Source organism: Anomalospiza imberbis, chromosome 16 (assembly GCF_031753505.1).
Source record: "Anomalospiza imberbis isolate Cuckoo-Finch-1a 21T00152 chromosome 16, ASM3175350v1, whole genome shotgun sequence".
NCBI lineage: Eukaryota > Metazoa > Chordata > Aves > Passeriformes > Viduidae > Anomalospiza > Anomalospiza imberbis.
In genome coordinates this window covers 6,229,221-6,256,223 of record NC_089696.1, presented here as the reverse complement: position 1 = coordinate 6,256,223, position 27,003 = coordinate 6,229,221, and the positions used below count along the sequence as shown (strand labels likewise).

General features: G+C 39.2%; 1 protein-coding gene across 8 annotated transcripts in view; it reads left to right on the top strand.

Annotated features, from left to right (window-relative positions):
* The window catches only part of GRIN2A (glutamate ionotropic receptor NMDA type subunit 2A), a 161,853-nt gene that overhangs the window by 117,696 nt on the left and 17,154 nt on the right, over positions 1-27,003 (top strand). For all 8 annotated transcript variants that reach the window (XM_068206730.1, XM_068206729.1, XM_068206728.1 and 5 more), the window contains 4 exons: positions 1,572-1,697; positions 4,288-4,517; positions 10,118-10,278; positions 23,532-23,719. In XM_068206730.1, the coding sequence (XP_068062831.1) occupies positions 1,572-1,697; positions 4,288-4,517; positions 10,118-10,278; positions 23,532-23,719 (705 nt within the window). The remainder of the gene's footprint in view (positions 1-1,571; positions 1,698-4,287; positions 4,518-10,117; positions 10,279-23,531; positions 23,720-27,003) is intronic.

The window sequence follows — 27,003 nt, the reverse complement described above, 5'->3', positions numbered from 1 at the left end:
TTTTTAGACTGTATTTGGCTACATAATGTCCCTTCTCTGGCTGTACCTACATAGATCTGTCTCTGTCTTTTACAAATTCTGTTATTTTCCTAACTTACCATTCTCTCCCAAACAAATAATTACAGTACTTGAATGAATTTCATACCTTGTCTTAAAAATAAAATAATTAATTGAAAAAATACTGTTCCTTTGCAAGAGGAAACCAGTTTGGTTTAGAATGTCCCTGCTTTGCCTTAGTTACCATCCAAAAGTACCAGTGGGGCTATTTGTTATTTGATCTTGTCTAAGTCACAGATTTCTGAAGAAATCATAGCAAAGACAAAAGATCTCATGAGTTTTCTATGCTTGGGCACAAATTATTACATTTCATTCTATTCTGGGTGAATCATCTGAATTTGGGCAAGACTCAGATATCAGTCATTGTCCTTTCCTGCAATAAGGGAAGAAGTTTCAGTGATTCTATTAAATTCAAAAAATGAAAAAGCTACAAAAGAGGTACTTCTTGGGCTTTCAAAAACAGGCAAAACATTCAAACACACTAATTTTCTGTAATTTCAATTGTTTCTTGATTCTGTCCTAATTAGAAATAGTATACTAATATTTGTTTTTTCACTCTTCAGAGCATGTTCACACATGCTTTATTTGCACAAGTTACAATGTGAAGTGCCCCAAATAAGTTGGCCTGATAAAGAGGTATTAGTTTGCCATGCTAATCTTTCTTGGAGATATCCTTGTACCAAAGCAGCTACCACAGAGACTCCTGAAATTATAGAATCTGTGGTTGGGAAAAATGATATTTCATATTGATATCGAGTCCTTTCAAAAAGTTGGTGCTTAGTCTGGTATTTGAAACTGTTTTTAGTTTTATGCTCCAACCTACTTCTTTTACTTAATTATGGTTCTTCTGTCTTTCAAACTGACATCCAATTTTTCATAAACCCTTTTGATTTCAGTAATTTGCTCCCAGATGAGAATGAGACATTCAAAAGGATGTGGTTGCAATTGATAAAAATATCATCTTCATTGCAGGTAGATGAAAGTAAACACAGAGAGAAAAGAATCCTTAAACAAAAGCGTTTAGTTTGAATGCAAGTATTTACCTTTCCTCCTCTAACTCTTTTTGTTGGATAGAAAATGAGAGAGAGGTCTACTTCCCTGAATTACAGAATGTATTAAACATATGCTTAATTGCTTCTGCTTTGCAGAAACACAGTCATAGAAGTTGGACCGTTCTGTTGATAAATTTCTATAATATGGGATGAATAGACACAGCAACCTGATTGTGGAATAAGCAGCGAGTCAAACCAATTATGTGCCACTCAGTGTCAAACAAAAGTGTGCAGCCTTCTGTTTTTAATTACAACTTACATTTAAGCTTTTGACTTTATGGATTTTGTCTATATATATACTAACAGCGGTCCATTATATATTGCTTAGTTCTTTGCTTGTATTCTTGTTGGAAAAAGCTAATGTAGAGGAAGCTGCTGGGCTTGCCTAGGCGAGGACATTAGAATTCTTGTGCTGTGACTGGATTAATGAACTGTGTTTCTGTTTCTCCTGTTTTGCTGCAGAGCCTTTTAGTGCTTCTGTCTGGGTGATGATGTTTGTGATGCTTCTCATCGTGTCTGCCATGGCTGTCTTTATATTTGAGTACTTTAGTCCTGTAGGATACAACAGGAACTTAGCACAAGGGAGAGGTAAGATTTGCATTTTACTCAACTCCATGTCTATTAAAAAATCATATATTTTCCTTCCCTGGGTCTCCATCTTTTCAAATAAACATAACATAGGAATAAAACAATGAAATTAGCTATTAAACTGTTTATGTTCATTTAAAGTATGATTTCTTGAAGGCTTATATATGCTCATATTCATAATTCCAATTCAATGGAATAAAGACAGAGCAGGATAAGTGGTATCAGAGTTTTATTCAGGCAGTGTTTGGTTAGTAAATGACATCAGTTGTAAAGTGTCAGCAGTGAAATATGTTCTGCTCCTGGCTATTACAAATTCATGACCAGTTCAGAGAAAGTTACCTAAAATCCTGTGGTGTGCTGGGCAGTTTGAAAAATAGCAGTTACATTGTCCATAGTTTTGTGTAGTCCCTGTAAAAAGTCAGAAGAACTCTGAGCCTTGAAATGAGGCCCTGTAAAAAGTCAGAAGAACTCTGAGCCTTGAAATGAGGCCCCTGGCAGAAGGGCATCTCTCCTTCCTGTGTAGCACCCTTGGTTACAGAAACTTCATTTTCAAAACAGACAAGCTTTGCATTAACTCTTTTTTTCAGTGAAAAGCTGCACTTTGACTCAAGAGTGAGGATTCCATATCTCACTATGCCCTAATTCTCCCCTTTCTTAAGAGACATTTGAGAGTGCAGCCTTTTTTAAAATTTCTAATTCATTCTTGCCTTGTTTCATAACAACAGATCTTCCAGCTTGGTGAACACAGTTCTGGGCACTATTAAAAGCAAATTATTTCTTCTAGACAATGGCTGGCTTGTTCCCTGAAAAAGCGGATTACTGTAATGTTCAGATTATGTTATCATTTTAATAAGATGGTAAATGTGTCACCTCTGTCTGAAATAAACCCTGTGTTAAAAGTGGGGAAATCAAAGGGGAATATAGACACTGGGGATCCAGGAACTTGGCTTTCTATTCTGTGCTTCAATTGATTATTTAGTGTACCTACAGCTACAAAGACATGTTATGGCATTAGAACATCCCAACTTTGCTCTAAAGACTTGCCACAAATCCAGCTGCCATTAATTTCAAACCTGGAATATTAAAAAAAAAGTATTTATCATCTCTCATTTCCCTAGGCATTTTTTGCAGGATGAATCCCAGTGTTTATACAATCTCCACTGGCAGAAACAGAACTCTAGATTGCTCCCTTGGTATATAATTTCTGTAACACTGTTGCTCAGAAAAATGCACATTATCCCTGTATGAACTCACTCCTTAATTTGTCTAGAAGGTAGTTTCATGAAACAAAAGTCAGCTCCATTGTGTTTATTTTACTGCACTCTATTTTCCTAGTGCTGTTGCAGAATAGGAGCATAATGTAAGATGCAGAGCTTGACTGCATTGTGAAGTATTTGCAGTGCACTGGAGAGCATTTCTACTGAAATGAGAACATGCACTGAGTATACCCACTTAGGGTTTTATTATTTTAAGAATCATTGAATTATTATTAAAATAAATTATAGTTTGAATGAATAGCTAAATCTATATTTGTAATGTGCATCCCCCTGGATAAAGGGACAGGGAAGGAGGTAAAGTTACAGATTTCTGCATCAGAGCTTACTGACTAAATTGCAATTGAACTGAAAAAAGGATAATTATAAGTAGGCCAAATGAGTCAGAGTCAGAGGAGGCTGGTTTCTCTGCACTGAGGGTACAGGGAGTGAGGATGATGAGCAATGTGTGATTGCCCTGTGCTTACCTAGAGCTGGGTGAGAATAACTGCCCTTGGTTCTCACAGGGTGAGGCCTTTGGAGTGGGTAATGACATTGTTCATTCACTTCTGCCCCTGTGTGAGCCTGGGGGCAGCACGCTGGCCACTTCCAGCTTTGGGGTGAATTAAAAGATGACCGAAAATAGAAATAACAAAAATTACAGGATGGCTTAGCTGGGACAGAATTTTACCTGTAATGTCAACACATTTGGAGCCACAGAACTGACTCTGAACATGTGAGGCAGCCTGGCTCACTCTAAATTCCCTGTCTATAGAGGTAGCTCCTTTGTTCTGTCCTTCTGATTCATGCTCGGAGTACAAAGGTGCTTAAAAGTAGGTGACACATTCACACACTTTGATCTTAAAAATGCTTACATAATGTTCAAAAAGCATAATGTTGGATGACTGGAGATGATAAAAATAATTTGGGTAAGAAAAGTACTAGAATTGAATCATTAAGACTTAAAACTCCAGTTTTCCATTTCACATGTTTGCTGGCACAGAAAACTGACAGGGCAACACTGTGGCACATTTCTTCCTACAGGAGATGTACCAACCTGCTTCTCCTCCAAACCTATGCTTTCCATTTTCATCTTAAAAATTTTGAACCATATGCCATGTGGAAAAATGTTGAATTATGTTTTAAAATGTGGAGCTCATTGTCATTGCAATGGAGGGTACTTATGGTAAATCCTGTGATTATATTGTGAGTACAGTGAATATATATACTGAAATATTTTCTAACCATATCTCTGGGATTAATGGCTTGTCCCTGCACGGTATATTGGCAAGATTTAATTTAACTGCAGCTGAACTAACTGCTCTTTGCACTTGCAGATCCCCATGGACCATCCTTTACCATTGGAAAGGCAGTGTGGTTACTGTGGGGCTTGGTCTTCAACAACTCTGTGCCTGTGCAAAACCCCAAGGGGACAACGAGTAAGATCATGGTGTCAGTCTGGGCTTTCTTTGCTGTCATTTTCCTGGCCAGTTACACTGCCAACTTAGCTGCCTTTATGATTCAAGAGGAATTTGTTGACCAAGTGACTGGGCTGAGTGATAAAAAGGTAGGTATTCAGCTCAAAAGATGTCAGTGTCCATTCTCCATAATCCTTCTACAAATCTGTACTTTGTGATAAAAACTCTGAGCAAGATAATGAACTAAAACTGGATGATTTCCTTCTGAGTGCAAGTGCAAACTTTACTAACAAACCTAAGACCCAAAGCATGAAAATATCAGTCTGTTTTCAAAATCTCTGCATTGCCTATTCCAAAGTAGCTGCATTAACTGAAAATTACCTTTATTTTGTGATAGATGTAAGTTAGTGTTTGGTTAAAAAGAATGCCTCACCAAAATAAAAAGCTTGAAAAATGTTGTGGGATATTAGTAGTATATTCATAGAAAAAAGGCCATTTGCAAAATTATTGTGATGGATTTGCACAAGACACCTGAAGGGTATGCTTTTGTTACGTCTGTGCCCAGTTGTTTGAAAATGAAACCAAATATTGACATTAAGAAGAAATATTTAAATACAGTATAGCCAGGAAACAGCTTCTCAAAGGACAGAAAATAAAGAAAATTGTTACTAAAAACAAACCAAAAAGGCAACATCTTAGCCTTGTCTATTTTTTTTTTGACTGCTTTTTATGATCAGCCTTTGATTGATTGCCTGGTATATCAAAGCAAGCATGGCTAGAGGAAAGATAAAAAATAAAAAATGATAATAGTTTTGTTTTCATTTAATTGTGTTGTCACACAACCTTTGAAAGAGCATGAAGATTGTTAAATATCCCTCTATTTTAAGATAATATTCTTAGAAGAGACAGATAAATGGCATTCTCTCTTGGGGATAAAAAAAAAGATTTGAGAAATGTCTTTCTCCAGTTGGTGAGAGAGAACAGAGCGTTTCCCTGGGCCCTGGTTTTGGCAGGCTCTGCCTTGCACCCGGCACAGCAGTGGGCTCAGGTCTGGCTGCACCCTCACCTTCCCCTCCTCGCTGGCTCTTTGCCACGGGGTGGAAATGTCAGCTCTTGTTCTGTAGCTTTTGGCTAATAACTTCCTTAGTTTTCATCATTTTTTCTATTCTGACTGCTAAGTAGGATTTAGTTTCCACAAAAAGCTAAATAAAAATATAAAAATACTTGAATCAGAAAATACCATCTGTTCTTGTGTGGTCTGCTGATCATTTATTTGATCTGCCACCTTTGTTTCTATTTTTTGGTTCTCCAAACTTTGCCTGAAGCACATAGATATAAGTCAGGGAAGACATGCCTTTTCTGATTAAATTAAAAAAGTTAGAATTCCAGAAGAGCAATGAACTATTTCAGAACATTCTTCTTGTCATACATAGGTTTTACCTCCACAATCCTGAGGTTTCTTGGATTTAAAAAAACCAAATAATTTGGGATAATTTGGGATAATTTATGGGAATGTAATCTGATTGATGTTAAATTATTTTTCTCCCCTCTTTGCCATGTTTATACAGTTCAGTACAGAATTCTGACCCTTGCAGGAAGCAAAGCAGTCACAGGCAAGGGCCAGAATTTTGGATATAATCAATTTTGAATAATTAATACCTAAAAGTTCATTAAATTTTTTACAAAAATTAAAAAACTCAAACCCCACTTCTGGGCTGGTAAATCTGTTGTTCTTCTCTCCCACTTTTCCCACTGCCATACCTGAAGAGTCAAGCTCTTCTGTCAATACTGTACTGTCAGTGCAATAAAGGGTTTCCAGTTAGAGATGCTGGGGTGTCCCCATGTGATGGAAACATCAGGAAACTCCCCCTCTCTCTGAGCAGCCATCCCTGACCCTCAGTACTCAATGTTGTCCCATTCCAGCTTTGCTGACGTGATGACAATGTGTTATTTACACCTCGGTGCTCTAAGACCTCCTTATAGTTTCCTCATCCCTTGAAATGTTGCTAATGAATTTGTGAATGCCATGTCATCAGAGTGTCACCCAGAAATACATGGCACAGCATGTACTGGAGTTAGGAGGGGTGGGTGTTCATAAACTCAAATGATTCAGCAAACGAGAGGAAAATTATATTTTGACATTCTTGTGTATGTAATAGATGTTCAAAAGCTTTGTCTTCAGAAGGTGGTACATAAAATGAGTCCAAAGTATCCAGCAAAGACTGAAATTCGTGGCTTTTGTACTTTTGAGACCTTTTGTGCCTATTTCATGCAATGAAAGAGGAAAAAAATTGCTGAAGGAGGGTAGGTAGCTGTGCACAGAGCTGTCTCACAAAGTGTTGGTCTACTGGGGTTCTGCCACAGATAGGAATTGCCTCATGTACACATGGTCAAGGAGCTTCTCTTCAACTTTAACAGGAAACCTTAATGATGCCACTGATAGGCTCCTTATTTTTGCAAGATTCACAGTGTTCTTGTAAACTTGGCTTTCTGTTCCTGTGCCCTAGAATGACACAGGCTGTGCAGTCACTGAGATGTGTCTGTATGACAGCAGAGCAGTGAGAATGGGCAGGGAGGGAGAGCCTGTGAACCCAGCCCTCCTCACCACTGCCAAATATCAAAGCCTTTCTGTGCTTTTTGTGGGTGGGCAGGCACAGCTGTCCCTGCACTGCAGCAGCTGATAAGGACATCATAAGGACAGTTTTGGAGGGACTGATAGCTGCATCTTTGTAGGATCACAAGTCACAATGCCAGGTTCCCATCTGGTAAAAGAGGAAGAGAGAGGGTTCAAATATGGGTGTCCCTCTGTCACTCCAAATGACTTGTGATTCCTGCTCTCAGCAGGACATTATTTACTGTTTTCTAGTATTTTAGTAGTGTTTCCCTTAAAAAACTCCAGTTCCTTAAAAATCTCCAGAACAATAACAAACAGTTGCTCTCAACTGTTCAGGCAAGCAAGTAAATCTTTAAGTCAGAATGTAATTCAGAATGTAATGTTTCTGGAAGATAACTTTGCTGACTTAATGAAGTTGCAAGTTTTATTAAGGCATATAGAAAAAAAAATAAAAGCAAAAGACTGGAGTTGTGTTGCCATGTGGTACAGTTCTGTCAGGTGGCAGAGCAGGGGGAGACAAGAATGAATGGGTCACTCTTCAGAATAATAGCAGATCTCTCAACTATGACTCAAACAAGGGCCTTGTGCATTCAGTTCAAGAATTCTGTCCATGATTTAAAAGATTATCATTTCATGAAATGTCTAGGAAGAAAATTATTTCCTAGCAAACATAACATATTTTGTTTCTCATCATGGGGCTTTAGGGAAAATGAATGCATGTAGAGGCTTGATATTTTTTTGCTTTTCTTGTCTCTTGTCTGCCACACAGATCTTTGCTGCAGTCACAAACAGTCCTGTGTGCTTCTCCAGGACATGGCAGTTCACAGAATATAAGTTTAATGTTGTTGATGAAAACTTTATTCATCTCAGATATGAGTGCAGTGTTAGTAAAAAGATTTAAACCTCTTTCTTCTTTACAAGTAGTCTATGAGCCAGCAGTAGTACCAGAAGATAGTTTCAAAAATAATCTCCTTGTGAGTGATAAAATTTGTTGGTTGGTGCCAAGAAATTCCAGTCTGTAGATGGGGTTTGGAACTATTAATTTGCTTTTTAACTCTGTGACTTTTGAATGAACTTGGGCTTTTTATTCATCCTTCTCTTCTGCAGAAATATTTTTATCTTCCATGAACGTTCAATTTGAACAGATGTGTTAATTCTTTCAACTATTCCTATGAGAGGAAATGCCTGCCAACATCCTAGATTCATATAAATGTTCTTGAAAAGTGAGACTATTTTAAAACAAACCCCATTTTGAAATCACCAGAATACACCATAATGTCCCTGTTCCCACAGTTCTCCTGCCATTCCCCCAGTTGCCCTGCCATACTGGGAGCTGAGCTTGCAGAATGCTCACCACAGCTGAATTTCCAAAATATTCCAGCAATATAAGGACCAGCAAGTCTCACAGGTCCTGAAATTGACAGTTCTATTTTTTCCAGTTCTATTGACTGGCAAATTTAGGAGACACATGAAGCCATCTCAATGCATCAGAGACACATTATCTCTAGATTTAAATAAAGTTGATAGCAAGCTACATTTATATCAGTGGAATCTCTGGATATATGTTTAAAAGCAGGGTTTGTTTCAGTGCTGCATAATAAACTCAGAAAGGGAGATAGCAAATATAGACTAAGAATCATGAGTGGTGTACAGTGTAATTTTGGTGCATGGGTCAATTACTATGTGTAAAAGTAGTAGCAAAGTTATAATTTAAACAGTAAAGCTCTGAAAAGGGAAAATGAGGAAAGTAAGACGTCTGTTAGCTAAACAAATAGAGAAAAATAGAGTTAATTCCTTTATGCTTTGTCAAAATATGCGTAATTAAAATGAAGCATTTAATTGTAGTTCTGTAACAAGAAAATGGTGTTGTAGCAATAATTTCACAGTCAAGGTTTGATGGAATTGAAAATACTCCCAGTTTTTGTATAAACCCATTTGGATTCTCTTTGCAAATTGGTACTGGATCTTGGGAATTCTTGATGCCCTGAGACCAAACGTTAAAAAGAAAAATATTCCACATGGAGCCCCAAAGGAATCAGCAACTGTATAAATATTAGGCATCTCTTGAAGCACAGGATATATAGATTGCTCTTCTAACTTCAGCAATAAAAACAGAGTGCATTTAGAGTGGAATTAATGGGTGACTGCTTTTATCAATGCTCAATTCAATTTCCTCATTAGCCAATAGTTCCTCTAATCTGAGTGACCTTTTCATTTGTTTCTTAAAGAGACGTTTTAATCCTAAAGTGTCACTTGGTTTTTAAAGGAAGATGTTGAAAAGGTGCATATAAAATTTTCAGGTCTGTTAGCAAAAAGTTTATGTGAGATTATTTGAAGGATTGCCAAGTGTGAAGCCTGAATGTGCCCTGAGCTATTGCCATTCCTTTGCAGATCCCCCCTGGCTGGTCCATCTGTGCTGATGCAATAGTGATAGAGAGAGTAAAATTGTAGAGTAAACCTATGTGTCCTCAAGCAAATTGTTCATAGTTTTAAATGGTAGGGTTGAACAGGGACTAGGATTACAGGTGTGAGAGTTCCAGAAGCCCTTCTCATATCAACCAATGAGTTGCTGAGCCCCTGTGGAAGCTGCTAGAGATTTTATTCCCCTCCAGTCATGGGTGGAAGGAAACTCCCTCACTCTGCCTCTCCCTGGCACAGATTCCTGTAATCCCTGGCACCCTCCAGGACTGGACATTGGGCTCCCTGTCGAGTACCGTGGATGATCCTTTTCCCATCTTCCTGATGGGGAATCACAATGTCCCAACTGAGATGGAAGTGTGAAATGACTATCAACAAAACACTTTTCCTTTGGTTGCAGTTTGCCAGTGTGTTTGGGTTCCCTGGAGAGATGTTGGCAGATGAGGATCTGCTCCAGTTTCTGCTGTCCTGCCATAGTGGAAAGCATGGTAGAGAGTCACATCTGAGTGGCAAAATAGAGCTGGTTTTACCTTGGATGTAGATGATGTTCAGTTGGTGCGAAGACAGTTTCTGGTATAATAGTCCTGAATTGACCCACAGCATTTGCCTAGAAGAAATTAGAGGCAATTTACACAACTTCTGTCTTTTTCAACCTGAAATTGCTCTTCTTCACATTTTGGATGCCTGAAACACTTTGCTTATCCCCTTTATCTCTAGTTTCAAAGGCCACATGATTATTCACCTCCTTTTCGGTTTGGAACGGTCCCAAATGGAAGCACTGAGAGGAATATCCGAAACAACTACCCTGATATGCACCTTTACATGACCAAGTTTAACCAGAAAGGAGTCGAAGATGCCTTGGTCAGCTTGAAAACTGGGTGAGTTTTTTCCCATGGTTTTTAATGAATGCTGTAAACTTTTCAGAAACAGAGAACTATTGATCTGTGCTTTCTGTGGTACTTGTCAGACTCATGTCAGGCTGCTGTGTAGTACATGGCACCTTTTTTTCCCCAACTGCACTGTACAGTTAGCAAAAAGGAAAATGATTGACTGTGACTTCTATGGTTGTTTTAAAATTACATGGTAGCTTCAATGTCCTATGAGAAGTAGTTTCAAAGGGCAGAATTAATGTTTATTGGATTTGAAGACAGTACAGTCTCTTGTTATCTTTGCAGTGCTGCCTAATCCTGCTTCTGACAATCTTGGTAAATATCCTGGTAAATGTTATTGTCCTTCTTTCTTAAGATCTGAGATTTAGTCTTGAGGGCCATCCATCCTTTTCTTTTTGAAGTAGCCCAATATGCCTGGTTGGACAAAGAGACAAATTTCCATTCTTAATCTTCCACAGGTATGAGAGTGACTGATTGCTCATATCATTATTCATCTGGGTGACAGTAATCTGCTAGCTCTAAACATTTAGGCATGATAGCAGCATGATTATGTTTATAAATAATACCATAGTAATATTAATTTCTCAATACAGGCTTTTTAGGTTTTGTTTTGAGGTAAGAAGTTACTTTAGTGGGTTTAAATATATTTACTCTAGGGGCTATTTCAATGAACATCTCTCCTTATTCATGGTGAACACAGGACATGTTTCTTCCTATACTAAAATACCCTGTTTTGATCTTTTTTGGGGAACTGCTTAAACTTTTAATTTTTACTCCCCTTCTGCCAAACCTGTTTGGGAGTGTAATGTATTACTTAAGCAAAACACCTTGAAATCCTGAAATCTTTCCTTAGAGTGAAGACTCCCTTCTTTAAAAAGTTATCCTTCCAGCTGTTTCCTTCTCTTCCGTCTCCTTGCTGCTGTCTGGACTCTGCCCTCATTTCTCCAGGCATTCTCAGCTGGCACTTCCCAGGCCTGGTTTGTCCCATCCCAGGCCAGATGTGTAACATTGCGTGAGATCAGCCTTGCCCAGGGGCTTCCAGACTGCAGCTCCTGCTCTGACCGAGCCTGTGCAGGTCACATTTCCTGGGTGACAGCTGAATTATGCATTAGAGATAGACAGCTGGATCCTACCATTCCTGCTGGGAATTTTTGAAGAAGGAGATGTCCTGATTTCAGCCATTTGTAGGACTTGTTCTGTTGGATGAGCAGTTTATTTAGGGGATGTACATTGCTTGTACTTTTCACCAACCATTTGTGCTACTGAAAGCCCTGAAAAACTGCTGTTAGCTTGAAAATCAGGCCACTCCTCAGACACTTAAGTGTGAAAAGAGGGGGGCCAGCCTGACTGCAGGGCTGTTCAGGAGGTTCACTGAAACTCAGGCTGGCTGCTCCTGGGCCAGCTGATGGTCCTTCTCAAGAGCTTTGCTCCTTTTGACAGCATCAACTATTCATTTTTGACAGATTCCTTTTCCCCTGCTGAAGTTTCTTTCCTCTTCTGAGTGATTGCTCTGTGTGGATACCCCCAGGTGTCTGCCTTGCTCCCCTTGACTGGTATTTCTGTAGCAGATGGTACAAATAAACTTCTGGGTCAATACAATAACTGCAACCTCCAGCTGTGCTCCTTGGGATTTTGTCTGGTGGCAGCAGAACAAGGTGCAGAAGGATTGAACAGCAGCATGTCAGCTGCTTTCAGACTCATATTCTTCAAAAACAATTTTTCATTTTTTTCTGACAAATTTTCTGTTCTTCAGCATACAGGATTGTATCTTCTTTCTCTCCCTCATGATTTCATTGACCAAATTCTTTCTCTCTTCGATGTAAAATTTGCCCTTTCATCTTTAACTAAACTTGATGAAGTCTAGTTGAGACATCTTTCATTTCCTTCTCTCCCTGATTCACTGGATTCCATGATATTTAGTACATCTGGTCCCATGGAGTCTGTGTTTCTATGGCTCTTTTGAGGATGACTCATCTCTTCTTCCTCAAACTGCTTCTGCTTCCAAACAAATATATAATTTCTATTTTCCTCTTCAGTGTGTGTGTTCTGTTCACCTTATTACAGCTAATTTGTCTCTTTTCATCTTTATCACTTTCCAAAACTATTCCTGTACTTTTATATATTTTTTTTTTCATTCTCATCTTTGGGGATACAACAAGCAACTTCTCTTATCCATGATAAGACTTGCTGCTTCTGTACAGATTTTTGAAAATGAACTCTCTGATAATTTTAGTCATAGTCTATAGACTGAGAAGGACTTGCAAAGAATCTGGTTGATAATTGCTTCTGCAAGTTAAAATAAATATGAACTGTATTATCCCTGAAGTGTTTGTATAACATGTATTTCCAATCTCACTTTAAAAGCTACTTTTGCTTAATTAGAGACATGAGGTTTAGTCCCTTTTAATGACTTTTATATAGTGTTTGATTCTAATTTCAAGATGGAGCAAAAAATACCAGCAGTGAAGCAATGCTAATGACTGAATAATGCCATACATGTGGCCCTTGTGATCTAAATAGAATGAAATTATAAAGTAGCATCTTGTCACTGTTCAGTCTGGTTTTGCTGTATCTCAAAGTGTTTTGATCAACTTTAAGTAGCATTAATGTCTTGAGATGTATTGGAAATATCTTGATCTTTGAGACCATTGTGTTTAATACATAATGTTATTGAATTGAACTGGAAGGAGAAAGTGGGAAGACAAACATAAAATTTCAGATGCACAGATTTCTGAAAACAAATTAAAAACCAAACTGCTGTGTGCTTTCTTGCTTGCTTGCTTTCTTCTTGCTTTCTTTCAAGAAGTGGAAAATCAGCTACTTCTGTCCAGAAAAAGCCTGGGGGGGAGAAATATGGATAGAAATATGTATAAAATAAAGGGTATTCCTGCCTTTATTTCCTGGTCAGGTGTAAGGGTTAGATAAGACTTGTGTTGGAGTATTGCTGTACATGCAGAGGTGAATGTGCTCTTGTCTGTGTCTGGGAAGCCTTGAAAGCATACCCAGCCCCTTTCTGGTTTCGTCTTTGAGAGGTAAAGCTGGTACTGTTTCAGAAATTAATGTACAAGGAAAGCATCTGCCTTTGTTTTTTTTAATTTGAACAAGCAATTTCCTTGCATGGGCAATAGGCTTGGACCTATCTTGTTCCATTACCGTCAAAAATGTTTGAGATTATCACCTGGGAAATGCTGCAAATCAAAGTGGAAATGAGATTTTTGTGTTAGTCTGACATTGACATTACACCTACTCCCTCAGGTGAATCCCCATAGGGGGTTCACTGCAGCTTATTCATGAAGGTGTTCAGGGGAGAAGGCAAAGTTATCAGCTTTATTGGTTTTTCCTTTTTGATACAAAATCAACACTTGTTTCTGGAAAGATCTTAAAAATATTCTGTAAAGACTCAGTAATATCCATCTCTTGTCACTAGGGTCTTATTTCTGAGATGTATTTCTCAGGAAGATGCTGAAACACCATTTGAACAACAGCAGAAATTTATTCATTTAATGTGTCAGTTTGCAACCAGGTCTGTTAAAAAGGAAGATCTTTTTATTGAAGTACTACTTAATAATTTTCAAAATGGCAAAATATTGTCCCTCCTTCAATGCAGTTTGCTACTGAAAGCAATCTTGATCTTATAAGCTTGTAAAAACGTGTACTTGTGTTTTTCACTAAATTTCATGCATTTAGGGGATCAGATGGTCCACATGTGCTCTGCTACGTGTGGAGCTTGGGATTGCTCCTTAGGCAGGACCAAGCAGCTCAGGGCTTCTGTAGGGTTTTGTTCCTTAATGAGAAGAGAAATGGCAGTTGTTGCCCTGAGCATTGCTCAGAAGAGAAGAGTCTGTAAGGCATTAGCTAATGTGTTCTTGGTAGGAGTGGCCGGCTCTGCCAGAGCCGTGGAGGCTCCTCTGAGCTCTTGAGATGTTTATTGATCAAATACAGCCTTTAAAATGCATTGCAAGCATTTCTGTCCATGCTGCATTTAATTGATTTACATTTCTAGAACCCTCTGTACCAGGGGGACAGATCCTATTGATTGTGCTTTTTGAAGAGAGAAAAAGTTCTCAAATAGGAAGTCATTAATTATTGTGATATGTTTGCAGTGGCTCTTTGGGTGTGCTTCCTTCTGTTTGCCTGGCTATATTTTTCCTGAAGAGATTATAGTTAAAGAATATCATCTTTTTGCAGGCAAAGCAACCTTCCAGTTGCAGTTCTCTGGTGTGGGTTGTATGAGCTCATAGCTCTTGAGTTTGCACGCAGTGTTTCTATTTGTGGCTGTAAAACTGTCAAGAGGAGAAATTGCAATGGCAATAAACTGGAAATTCATTTCATGTTCTCACCTTTGCCCCAGCACATCTACAGTGGCATATAGTCTGGGATTTAACTGCTAATGGCTGAAATGAGAAAATTTAATTGGGAGAGGCTCTTTTTACTGTAGGGATAAAATGGGAAATGTTTGCTTGCCTGTTGCCCGTCACTTCCTTCCAAGGGAGCTGCAGGAATGAGTCCCTGGTGCTCCCCAGGCAAACAGCCCCGTGTGCAGCTGCAGATCCCCTGGCTGTCATGAGTGCTTTACAGCTTTTATTGCCAGCCACAGCTGTGACTGTGTGTTCAGGGATTTGATGCTAAAGTTTACTTGGGACTTCATCTGCCTTGCTGTTAAAGACAGCAGTGCTTGTGTTGATACACATCAGTTGAGCACCTTATTCCCACGTCCTCTCTGACATGCTGATGGAATTACAGGGCTGCTTGGAAAGGCTGCTGTGGTGGCAGCATGTTTGCACTGCCACAGCCACAGCAGCAATAGCCTCAGCTGTGCTGGGTTATCAGATGTGAAGGGTTACATCCCCATGATTTATGAGCTGCCCCTGAGGAGCTGCTCTCAGCCTGCAGGCTGTTCTGAGCTGTCACTTTGACAGGGACACGTGATGGTTGTATCCTCAGCATCCTTTAATGACAAGTTATAATGCCAGCAGAAACACCTGGAAGTAGTGCAAATGGCATGAGAAGTTATTTCCACCCTGCAAGCCCACTCTCCCATGTGAAAAGAACATGATTATTAACATGTTTTATAGAATCTTACAGCACTAAGCAGAGCGAGTGCACAAGAAGACCCCAGAAGGCCCCAATGGCCTTTTAACCCCATCTGTGAGTTTATTGGCCTGAATTGGATTTTTGTTGCTCTCACAGTGATTATAAATTATCCAATTCACAGCCTCACACACTCTGTTATTTGTTGAACAAATACAACCAGGTCAGAGGCTGAGCTGGCAGCCTCTGCAGCGTGGCACAGGCATAACCAGGAGGCAAACGTCCCTGTTTCCATCAGCTGCAGCACAGCTGGGATTGTGCCCAGCAGGTGCTGCTGCTAATTAGGACTGCCAATTAAGTAGTGATGTGCCTAAAGTTAAAGTCAAACCCAACTTGTCTTTTAGGCAGCCAGCTGACATCTCTCCACTTCAATGCAAAACCAATTTCAATATTTTTGTTTTATCTTTACACAAAAAATATCAACATTTTCACCAAAGGAAAAACTTCCTAGTGTTTGTTTTTTCTGTGGTTCATGCCTTTTCACCTGAGAAGAGGAGGTCAAGCTGTGAGAGAAGTAGTCTGTTTGAAAGAAAAATGATATATTTTAATTTTTCATTAAAAGCACAAATTCTTCATTGTTCTCATGGGGATACAATAGCAGCTTACACCTAGGACTCACAGAAACTTCCAAATCTTTAACCAAATTTTTAAGGGTTAACAGGGATGGTTAACTCTGTTAAAACCCAATTTTTAACAGGGGTGGTTAACTCTGAAGGGTGTTTGAGGGAGAAAGGAAAAGGCCTGTAGGCAGCATGAGATATCTGTAGTCGTAATAATTTATTGCTTGCAACCCTCCAGCATAGCTGCTATGATACATGAAGAGAGAGCACCATGTATGGGTACTCTCAGCATATAAACACAGGGAAAACATCAAAGAGCACTGAGCAAGGATCCTGAACTACCTGGGACAGCCAGATGTTTGCTGTACTGCAGGGTGTCTACTTACCACTCTCAGTTTTGACAGTAAGCACTAAATTATTGTACAAATACACTTTCCTTAAAACTCTCTGAAGGAGCTAAAATGTGAATAACTGTTTCCTTCCTGACCTTCTGTGAAAAAACATCACTGCTAAACAGTTTGGCCCATTCAGGGTTTTCTGTCCTGGCTGACCAAGTTCAGACAACTTCTGCAATCAATAACTTCATTCAAATTGGCATCAAATGGCTGGGGTAACAATTTTAATTTACATTATGATGCTTTCTGTGGTGCTTTAATCTAATATATGTTTCAGTGTTCACTCTAATGTTCATTTTGGCATTGTGCTCTGCAGGGAATGATTTCAAATGGATGTTCCAGCTGTAGCCACACGAGTTAAGAATTGGAAAGCTGGTTTGCAACTGGGCAACTGCTGTCTGTGCCAGAGGGCTGCAGAGATGTGAAAACATTTAAATTCGCTGTTCTATCTAGGAATATTTTTCAGAGGGATCTCTTCAGTATCAATTCTGAAATCTAGTTCTTGAAAGAAATGTGTGGCTGAATGAGCACAGCTTTCATTTCACTGCTGAAGTGAGCAGAGTTCAACACTACAAGCTGCCAGCTCAGGCTTAAAGACTCCTATGGCATTTCCACTCATAGCAGGATTTTCTGGCATCAGTTTTTCTGATGGCCAATTCCTGTTTCCCCATAACTTGCTGGCTTTCAGGAAATGCAATTTTTCTCATATTCTTATAATTCTTACATTTTTGGGAATTTCCTTCTTCCGTCCAGAAGATTGCTTCTTTTGCTGCCTTTTTTTTAAAGAAAGAAAAACAACCAACCCTGTTTCTCCTGTTCACCTGATGCATAGAAACTTTCCTCTAGGAAAAAATAATTTTTAGTAATTTATTTCCAATTCCTTTACTCAGTAGCTGCGTACTCTTCTGGATTTTTTTTAATTGTGTTTTTTTTTTTTTTTTTTTTAAGATTACTTCCCTTGTCTGCATTATAGCTTTTTTAGGTAATGCTGTTATCTATCTAATATCTCTAAATATTACAAATAGACTGGAACTAAAATGAAGAGGTGGAAGTAGCTGTGTGCCATCTAACCCCCATTCTTTTCAGAAGCTATTCTGAGTTTTAGTCTTCATTTCATTTGGGGTTGAGATCAGGTACTTGGTGAGCTGTGCTGAATTTATCCTTCATTGTACTATTGTAACTGGGACAAAATCTTTAATCTAAAAATATATTCCCCCCACTCAGCTCTTCGAGTTTTGTGTTTTGATAAACTGATGTGTTGCAAAAACTTCTTGGCTTGGCTTCTGAGATGTGAAGTGGGACAATCGTCCTTTGTATAAATTAATCATAAAGGCACACTAAATTTTCCATTATTTTGTTGCTAAGGGAAATGTTACAGGGACTGGGAAGGGTTTGGGCAGAGGGATGGTGGATGGGAGCTCCCATGAGTGAGGAGGGTGAATGTGCCCATTCAGGTAACCAAAGCCAAGGGAGGTTCTCTGTGGATTTCCTGGCAGCTGGGATTGCCCCGACAGGCAAGGTGAAGCCTCCACAACCTCTCATGGTGGTCTGTCAGAACCTGCTCTTTCAAATTTTGTCTGTGTTTCCTGTGTGAAGATTGAAGTGAGGATAGTTTGAGCTGAGAGAAAAGTTGAAAGCTGGTCTGTGCTCATGAGCTCATCATTTAACTGGGTTATACTTTGCTGACCTGCATTGCTGCAGGGGGTGGTTGTTCAATTTTCCCCTAATGAATTGGCAATATCAAGATGTCAGGAAATCCACTTGGTGTGTGTGAAGTTCAGATCTGTGAGGAGCCATTTGAATGTGGACTGAAAGATAAAGCCACTGCTGGTGATGAAGTGCATCAGATAACCTGAAATGCATTTTAGTCAAAACTGTATAAGGGAAATCAACAGTCCTTCATGCTAAAGGTTAAATATCTGCTTTTGCTCCAGCAGTATCTAAGTGTCACTTTAGAGACTTTCATGGAAGCCTCATCTTCAGAGCAGCATTCTTTCCCTTTGATTGCGGTGTCATTCCACAGTGACCTTTCAGCGCTGGAACCCCAGGACACAGAGACACAAATGATGCTTTCCCTCGTTGTTCACTCTTGACATACTTTCTTTTATCCCTTCTGTGGAGAAAGAAGGGATGAAATGAAAGTTTATAATGTAAACCCATCAGATCTTACAGACGGTATGTTTGTACTTGCTGCCTTCCCAACACTTCTATTGATGATCTCTAAAAATATGTGCTTAAATTTAATCCAACTTTAAGTGAACACCATTTTTTTTTGCCTAATGTCATTGTGGCTCCAGAACTACTGAGCAGGCTGGCATTTTAGATTTTACTTCTCATTCTATCAAGAGAACAAAATCATTGAAGGATCGTGTAGTTGGTTAAGGAAGCAAAGGAACATTTTTCAATTGTATTGTACTTCTGTTGTTAAGGGAGAAGTGACTAATAAAGGAGCATTTGTCTCATCTTCCTTTTCAATTTTCATCATAGGAATTTTATGAAAAGTTGTGTCAATAATAAAGATGGGGAAAATTATAGGGAAGCGTTTTCAACTTTTCTGAAATTGCTTTTCTGTACCTTTTTCTTTAACTTAAATTTTCTCTACAAGGCAATTTTGCATGTGTACAGCAATGCTTGAGAATGAGTTTTTGCAATAGCTATCCTGATTTTTCAACTCTTATCCTTCTTGATGAATCATAAATGTTTAGTTATGGGACTGTCCACACTTATTTTTCACATATCTTCCACTTCATATTATTACATTCAGTAATGCCCTTTTGGGTTTTTCTAGAACTATTCCAAATCATGATTTCATACCATCTGATGTTCTCTGATACTGTGAGATAAAATTCTTGGTGCTTGCTTGATGATGAAGGACATTTGCCTTTGTAGTGTCTGTTATATAAATATTCCTTTGTAGTGACTGTTATATAAATATTCCAAACAGTTTATTTTTCCTGCTAGCCAGGATTATTGCAGTCGTTGTGAGGAAGTTTGCAGACCTGCCTGTTGCTCAGATGAGCCACAGCTCTGTGGTCCTGCTGCCCTGCACTGGCTGGAGGTGCCTGGTCTGTCTGACCAGCTCACGGCAGTTATGAACCTGCTCTCGCATTCCCGCTTTGGCACTTCTCTCTCAGCTCTCTAGTATTTCTTACCAGTTTCTTTAAACCTACACAATGTGACAAAGCTTTTCACTCCCTGGTGTGGCTGCACTGAGCTGACAAGTGAATTGTTCATTTGTACGTGACTGAGGCTTGCAGGAGGCTCTGAGCCTCTGTGGGTCGTGGTCTGTGCTTGGCGTTTGGAAGCTGCTCTGCACTGAGGGTGGGACCTCAGCAGCAGTGTGCTCAGCTTGCAGCCCACTGCAGTTTTGCTGCCACAAGAATCAACACCTGGGGCTTGCCAGTCTCTATAGAAAGAAAAGGGAGAGCTGGCGGTCCAGGCTTCCCAGTCCTGCCTGGAGAATGACAAGACAAGGATGGGCTCCTGTGTCCATCAGTCCCTGCCATGTACCCAGCCTGGCTGTTCCATCAGAGCCCAGCAAAACAGCAGCTGTGGCTTTTCCCACACAGATATGGCAGGAAGGAAGGTCCTCTGTGTTCCCAGCAGCCTTCTGGCCTGCACACATCCCTGCCTCGTCTTCCTTCAGGGCTGGTCTAGCTGCCAGCTTTGCAAACAGCTCAGAAAGGGTCACATTTTTGGATTTGCCCAGATTTTGCTGTCTCCATTTTTGGAAACGCTAATTGAGAAATGTTTATAGTTATGTGAAAGTTCTTAAAAATTTGGATGCCAGAAATTCACCCCTAGTGATGGAAGAGTTGGGTGCCCTAAAATCTGAGAGCTTCAGCTGGGACTTGTTCCTCCCTGCCCACGCTGCAGGGGTACGGCGTGTTCTGGAGCTTTGCAGGAACAGTACTTCTGTAATCAGCACACGATGAAGAGATGATTAAGCCTTGAGAGGTTATAAGAGTTATGTTGAAAATGCAGAAAATATATTGTGAATATAAGTTTGTATTTGTGGACACCAAGAGTTTTTCAGGGCAATCAATTTTTGATTTACAGTTAAGACATTGGGCAGCAACTGACAGCAGAACCTTCAGCTCTCAGCATCTGTCAGGAAAGTATCTCATGTTTTTAAATTGATTTGTGTAATGGGATTTGTTGTGACCTTATAGAAGTAGTATAGAAAAAGTCCTCAAAAGTAAAGCCTTCTGCATCCTCAGAACCTGTTCCATGTGTGAGCACTGCACTGATCCCAGACTCCTGGGAAACTGGGGAGGCGCTTCCACAGCGAGTGAGTGAAACTCTGGCGGTGCTTTGTCTTTCTGTCCCAAGGTTTTACTGCAGTGCTCAGTAACTAAGGAGGCAAACTGCATGTGAAGAGTGTAATTTCAGATGCAGCACAAGGCTTTTGCCCTGGAGTCTTTAGCAAAGAGATCTTCCTTTATATTTCTGAGACTGTTTTGACAGAAGAATAGCTGAGTCTTTATATTTTCTCTGTGTTTGACACCATGTGTTTTATGTGCTTGCATTGCAAAACTATAAATCCCAGAATAAACAGATGACAAGTTCCAGAGTGTGTTTTAAGTTGTCTGGTTGCAGCAGTGTCTGTACCCACGTAGAGAGCAACACCTCCCAGTTCCTGAGCCATGAGCATCCTCTGAGAGGAGAAGAGTCCTCCCTTCCTCCCTCCCCTCAGATAACTGTGGGTGTCAGCGAGCAAGGCTGGGCTGCATTGATTTGGGTAATTGTCTGCTGTAGAGCAGAAAAGCTACAATATCTTGAGGGTACAGCAGGCAAGTTTGTGGGGTTTTTTTTCCACTGTGAGCTTACCCAAAGGACATAGACTTTTTGGTTTTGGTCTTCATACAAGCAAAGATTGTCTCTAAACTGCTGCATCAAAGCCCATCATTTAGAAAACTCTGATCTTATAGAGGGCTGCAGGCTTGGGCAGTGCCCCAGCACTCTCTTGACTTTCCAATTTAATTACCCCCAGTGTCAGGTAGCCATCCGTGTTTTATTTATGGATTGAATTTGTGACATCGCCTACCAGATGTTTAGTGATTTTCTGCATATTAAGTTATCCACTTAAAGGAAGGAGGAAACCAGATTTTGAGCATTGCTGGAGCTAATCTGACTTATAAACTGAAGGTTGCACCAACTGAATTTTAGGGAAGAGGAGAAAAGCAAGAGAACTGATGGCCCAACTATTTTCTTAAATGGTTGCATGAACCACCTCTACTCTGAATTAACCACTTCACTAAATTTCAATTAGATTACTTGAATGGTGACTGTTGGGATAAATATCCTTGAAGAAAAGCAATAAAAAACAGTAATTAGTGGCAGGAAGTTTCCTTTTTCATGACAGCAGACAAAATCCAACAACTTAATTCTCTCCTGGTATTACTCTTGGTTTAATGTGAGATAGACATATGTTTCTTTAGTGCCGCATTTTTGGTATTTGATTTAGAGTTCTGAAAAAGTTAGGGTTCTTGTTGATTGATTATTTATGAATAAACTTTGAATTATGATATGCATGAAAGCTCGTTGGGGCTTTTTTTCTCTTAGTAGTCAAAATGTGATATGTCTAGGTCTTGCTTCTTTCTGTGGGTATAAATGAAAAGCTTTCTCAACATAAACTGATTTAAGCTTAGTAGCAAGCGTGACTCCCAAACTTCATAGCAACAGAAGTCACAACTGGTGCATCCTGATATAATGGAATTGAAGCTGATGCTGTTGTACCTGTTTGTGCCACAGTCCATTTATTTTTATAGCTGCCTTTCTGTGGAGACAGGCCCCAACTGTTGGTGGGCAGTGTTGTGCCAAACTGTGTCAGATGCAGCCCACCAGATGGTTTCAGCACTGCTGCAGGTGATGCTCTGTGCCTCTGCAGAGGCTCAGCAGGCAGAGCTGGCAGTACCTGGGGCTGCACAGCCCGTGGGGGAGGCAGGTGGAGACTCCTCCACAGCATCCAGCAAAGCCAATTGTGTGGCCGTGTCCTTCCTACCCCTCTGACTTCCTGGGGGATCACAGAGATGCTGCGAAGGTAGGGTGAGCTCCTGGGAATGGGGTGGCTTTGCTTTTGTGTGTCATTCAGGTGAGGTTGGAGCTGAGGCCCCAACAGCTTTTTCCTCTTGCTGTTGTAGGCTGCTGCTCTTCTGCAAGTAGTAAACATCTTGAAAGGTTTTGGCTGCAGATGAGGGCAGTAATGCAAAATAAAGCTTTATCTGTTTCTTTTTGAAGTTTGCATATGAATTTCTGGCAGTGTACGAATGCCTTTTCTTTGTCTGGGATCTGCTGCTGTCAGGTGATTGTCCTTCCAAATGGCCTCCTCTTCTTTATGTGCCTTTTCACTGCCTTCATTTGTGAAACATCCATGCACCTGCCTTCTCACTTGCTTTACAGTGCTTCTGAGCAGTATCCCTGGAGGACATTGCTTCTTTTCCTTTCTTTACTGGACTTGTTTTCCACTCTTATTGTGTTCCCTGTATTCTTCAGAGAATGGGATTATCCCATTCTTCCATTTTTAGGTGGACGGAGTAAAAGCTTAAAATTTTTCACAAGTTCCTTTCTTCCTGCTGTGCTCCAGATACACGAATAATATGTTTGGAACTGTGAATTATAAAGAAATATTTTCTATCATATTTAAGTGGGATTTAGGTAGCTTTATGAGATATGCTCCAGTACATCAAGGGTTTTGTCTTATTAGGGACTTCACCTTCACTGTTTATTTTTGGAAAGAGAAGTAAAACAAAGGTGTGTATGTAAAACTGGTGAACATTTTCAGTCTCCTTCAGTATTTTAAATAAACTAATTGCCTATTGTTGTTTCAATTATAAGTTCCCTGCTGTAATTTCTGTTGGTTTCGGAGACCATTTTTAATCTCAAGAGCATACCATCCATACCAAGAGCAAAGATACGAAGATATCAGGGCAAGACATTTTGTAGATTGGTTTCTCCTGCTCAGTATTTTTTAACAGCATCCCTTAAAATAGAAATGCAAAACTATGTGTCCTACTTTCCCCTCACTAAAATAGATGCCTTTTGTTAATTTTAGATACAGCAGAGCAGGATATGTAATTAATGATATCAAAGAATCCATATGATATTCAACAGGGTCCTAACATCAAGGACAAAAGAAGTCTGACAACAGCTGTTCCTAATGATTTGGTTTGTAAAATATTTTCTTTTATTTCAGGAAGTTGGATGCTTTCATCTATGATGCAGCAGTGCTGAATTACAAGGCTGGAAGAGATGAAGGCTGCAAACTTGTCACAATAGGCAGTGGGTACATCTTTGCCACTACTGGCTATGGGATTGCTCTCCAGAAAGGATCACCTTGGAAAAGACAAATTGATCTCGCGCTCCTTCAGTTTGTGGGAGATGGTAGGGACCAAGCTTTTTTTCCTTTCTTTTCTTTCTCTGTGTATGCACAGTTAATTCAGTTTTAGTAGCTCTGAGCCTGCTAGTACTGTTCTCTTGAAGTCTTTAAAATAATAATAAAAAAAAGTTAAAAATAAAGTAAAATTACTTCTTGGTGCTGAGACAGGAGTTCTCTTCCACTCAATTCTAACTCGCCTCACTGCCAAGGGCATCGGCCTCTATTTTCAGAAAGTGTTTCATATACATCACAAAGTAAAGCTGGCCTAAGTGTTAGAGAGTATTTATCCATCTATTTATTTCCTTTATTTTTGTCTTTGAGCAATTCCTTAGTAGACGAGTTATCTTTCAGCATGACTGTTTTGCTATTAAAAAGTGTTTAGCTCAGTTCTGAACTGATGTGTGAGATCCCTACTCTAGGATGGTTTCATTCAAACTGCTGATGAAAGAATGTCTATGAAATTGAATTAGGGTGACTTGTTTAATTGTTCTTCAAACAAATATTTTTTATTCTAACATGAAATAGAAGAATTGTAGATCCTCTTGGCACTTCTGCCCTGCAGTAGAAAACTTGCTGTACATGTTTGGTATATTTGAAAACAGCAATGATGACTCAGTCTCCACAGAGGGTATGAACTCCTTTTTGATTGTAGAAAGCTTCATGTTTCACCTGTGGAAGCAAATAGAAATATGGTAATTGAAAATTTTCTGTGGTGTGACTGATGAAATCCTCTATCAGATTAAAATATGGTGTGTATTACATAATCTTTGTTTTTTTACAGAGATGTGTGTGTTGAGTCTACATTTCTCTATCAGTGAAAGAGAGAACTTTATCAAAAGATAAATATGGGTATAATGTCACCAGTAACAAGCAATTGAGGGTAAGAATGGTGAATTTCAGTGTAAGAGGAATGGCAGATAGCAGGACTTAGCATAGTGGCCTCCTGTTCCATAAACCACAGGACATGAATTTTCATGGGGCAGACAATGAGTGTGTAAGTCTTCCAGCACATGGATTTTACTCCTGTTATAACATTAAACAATTGGAAGAGGTGTCATCATCACGACTGATGCATTTTGTCTGGTGTATATATGGAAATAATAGTGTCATCATATCCATCTCTTGGGTTTAGAGGGGACGTGGAAGAAACCTTTCTAACTTGGGTGAAGGAATGACTAGATGACCTGCAATGGCTGCCTTTCAAACATTCACATATTCTTGAATATTATTTTCTGTTTGTGTAATACTGTTAAGAATTATTAGGTGCTATAATTCGGAGCCATTTTTAAATGAGGAATTTGATTCAGAGAGGTTGAATTATTGGTCCCATACTAATGAAGAAAAATCTTCTGTAGCTTGAGGGAGGATCTGAGTTGTCTTTCTCAGTGTGGGCTAACCCCTCTAAATGTAGCCAGAGCAGCACTTGGGTTTTCATTCCTTTAATTTTGCATTTCTTTCATGCTTACAACTTCAGCATTTTTGATACTTCTCATCCAACACAAAAAAATTAAATCACAGAGAAAGAAAATAAATGAAATAGAAGGGAAAGCACTTGAAGCCATTTAAGAAAAATCTCATCAAAATACTGAAGGTGCTGCATTTTTATGCTTCACCTTGACTCTGGATATCAGGTACAAAACAAAGTGGGTGGGAGCAAAGTGTGAAAAGTCTTACCCTGTGGTTGCACTTTGACCTGTGGACTTCCATAGCATACAAATGCTTATATCTTTAACTCATTTTTAGTTGCTTAAAATAATTCAAATGAATTGTCTACAAAATTCAATATTAAAACTTACAGAATAGCAATACATATAGGGAAAACCCAGGTGAATGAAACCTCATTATGAAATATCTGTGCCCTGGCTCATCTTGCCCAGAAGATAAGCAAGCATGTTGAATGCAGAAACCATGGGAACTGTGAATATCTTTATGGCATTTTTTCATTACCATTAGAAGTTACTCTGAACAACCCAGGAATGCTAAAACATTACTTTTCTCATGCGAAGGATCCCTAAATTTGTAGCAAATGGTGTGGGCTCTAGTAAAGAGAATTGTAGTTGGACATAATACTAGTTGGACATATAGGAAGTGTAGAAATTCTTGTAGGTATGCTCCTTTTAGTCCCAGAACTGTTTGATACCTTATCGCACTTTTTCTCACAGGCCTAGATGACCATTTTCAGGAAAAACAAACCACAACTGCCACTGACTTTCCACCAAATGTGAGGGGGAAAAAATAAAAAAAAAAATAAATAAAAAAGCCCTAATAATGAAATTTCTTCTACTGAGTTACAAAGTACATTGCAGGTGAACTGGAACAAAACACCAAGAAATTAAATGTAAAGAGTAATTGCCCGGAACTAGTTCGACCTGATTTTGTAATCCATGTCTAACTTCAGTAGTTCGATGGATAATCTTTTTAGCTGTGAACTTACATAACTCTGTTTTGGTGAACTAGAAGGGATGAACCTAGAGTTCAGACCAGCATCACTTTGCTGTATCACTAAAAGTCTCTTTCAAGTTCTCTAGACTAAAAGCAGGTATTGTTGAGGGGAAAGTTTCATTCTAAGAGAGTACTCCTGGGAAAGCCCCAGTGGAGCCTGAATGAGGTTGTTTAAATAAATAGGCAAACACAAACAAAAGCAGAAATCTTATTTCACATGTATTGCTTCTGTAGAATATATTATTCTCAAAGACTAAGCCTGTAAAACAGCGGAGCCCCAAGTAGGATTGAATTATTCTTCGGCATGTGTAACAGGGCATTCATCAGGGTATGGAATAATTTCAGTGAATGATTGTAAACCTAATGAGTTCCATAACTATAAGAAGAAAACATTCTAATGACTTCAACAAACACAGTTTCTTTGTATGAATAATATGTTAATAAGAGGAAAAACCATTTTGGATTATACTATATACTTGGATAAGACCAAATAATTTGTGTAAAAGTATATCTGATTGCACATACAAAAAGCCATGATCTCATCTCTTTTTTACATTTACCCAGTACTGAAATGGCCTTTTGAAATATATTTTAGAGCTTCCAATTTCCTCTGCTCATGTCTTTCTCCTGTGATTTTTCTTATTTGATTTTTTTCCTTGCTGCTTCTCTATCATTCTCCTATCTATGCCAGTTCACTTACACATTGAAATGAATTTTTTGTGCAGTGGATAGGAACCTCTTCCCTCTTCTTTGCTGATGTAAAACATCCAACTGAAGATTTAATTGCTTGTCCATACAGGGGCATCTTTTCGTACTCCTCAAAGCATGATGCTGTTTCTGCATTAAA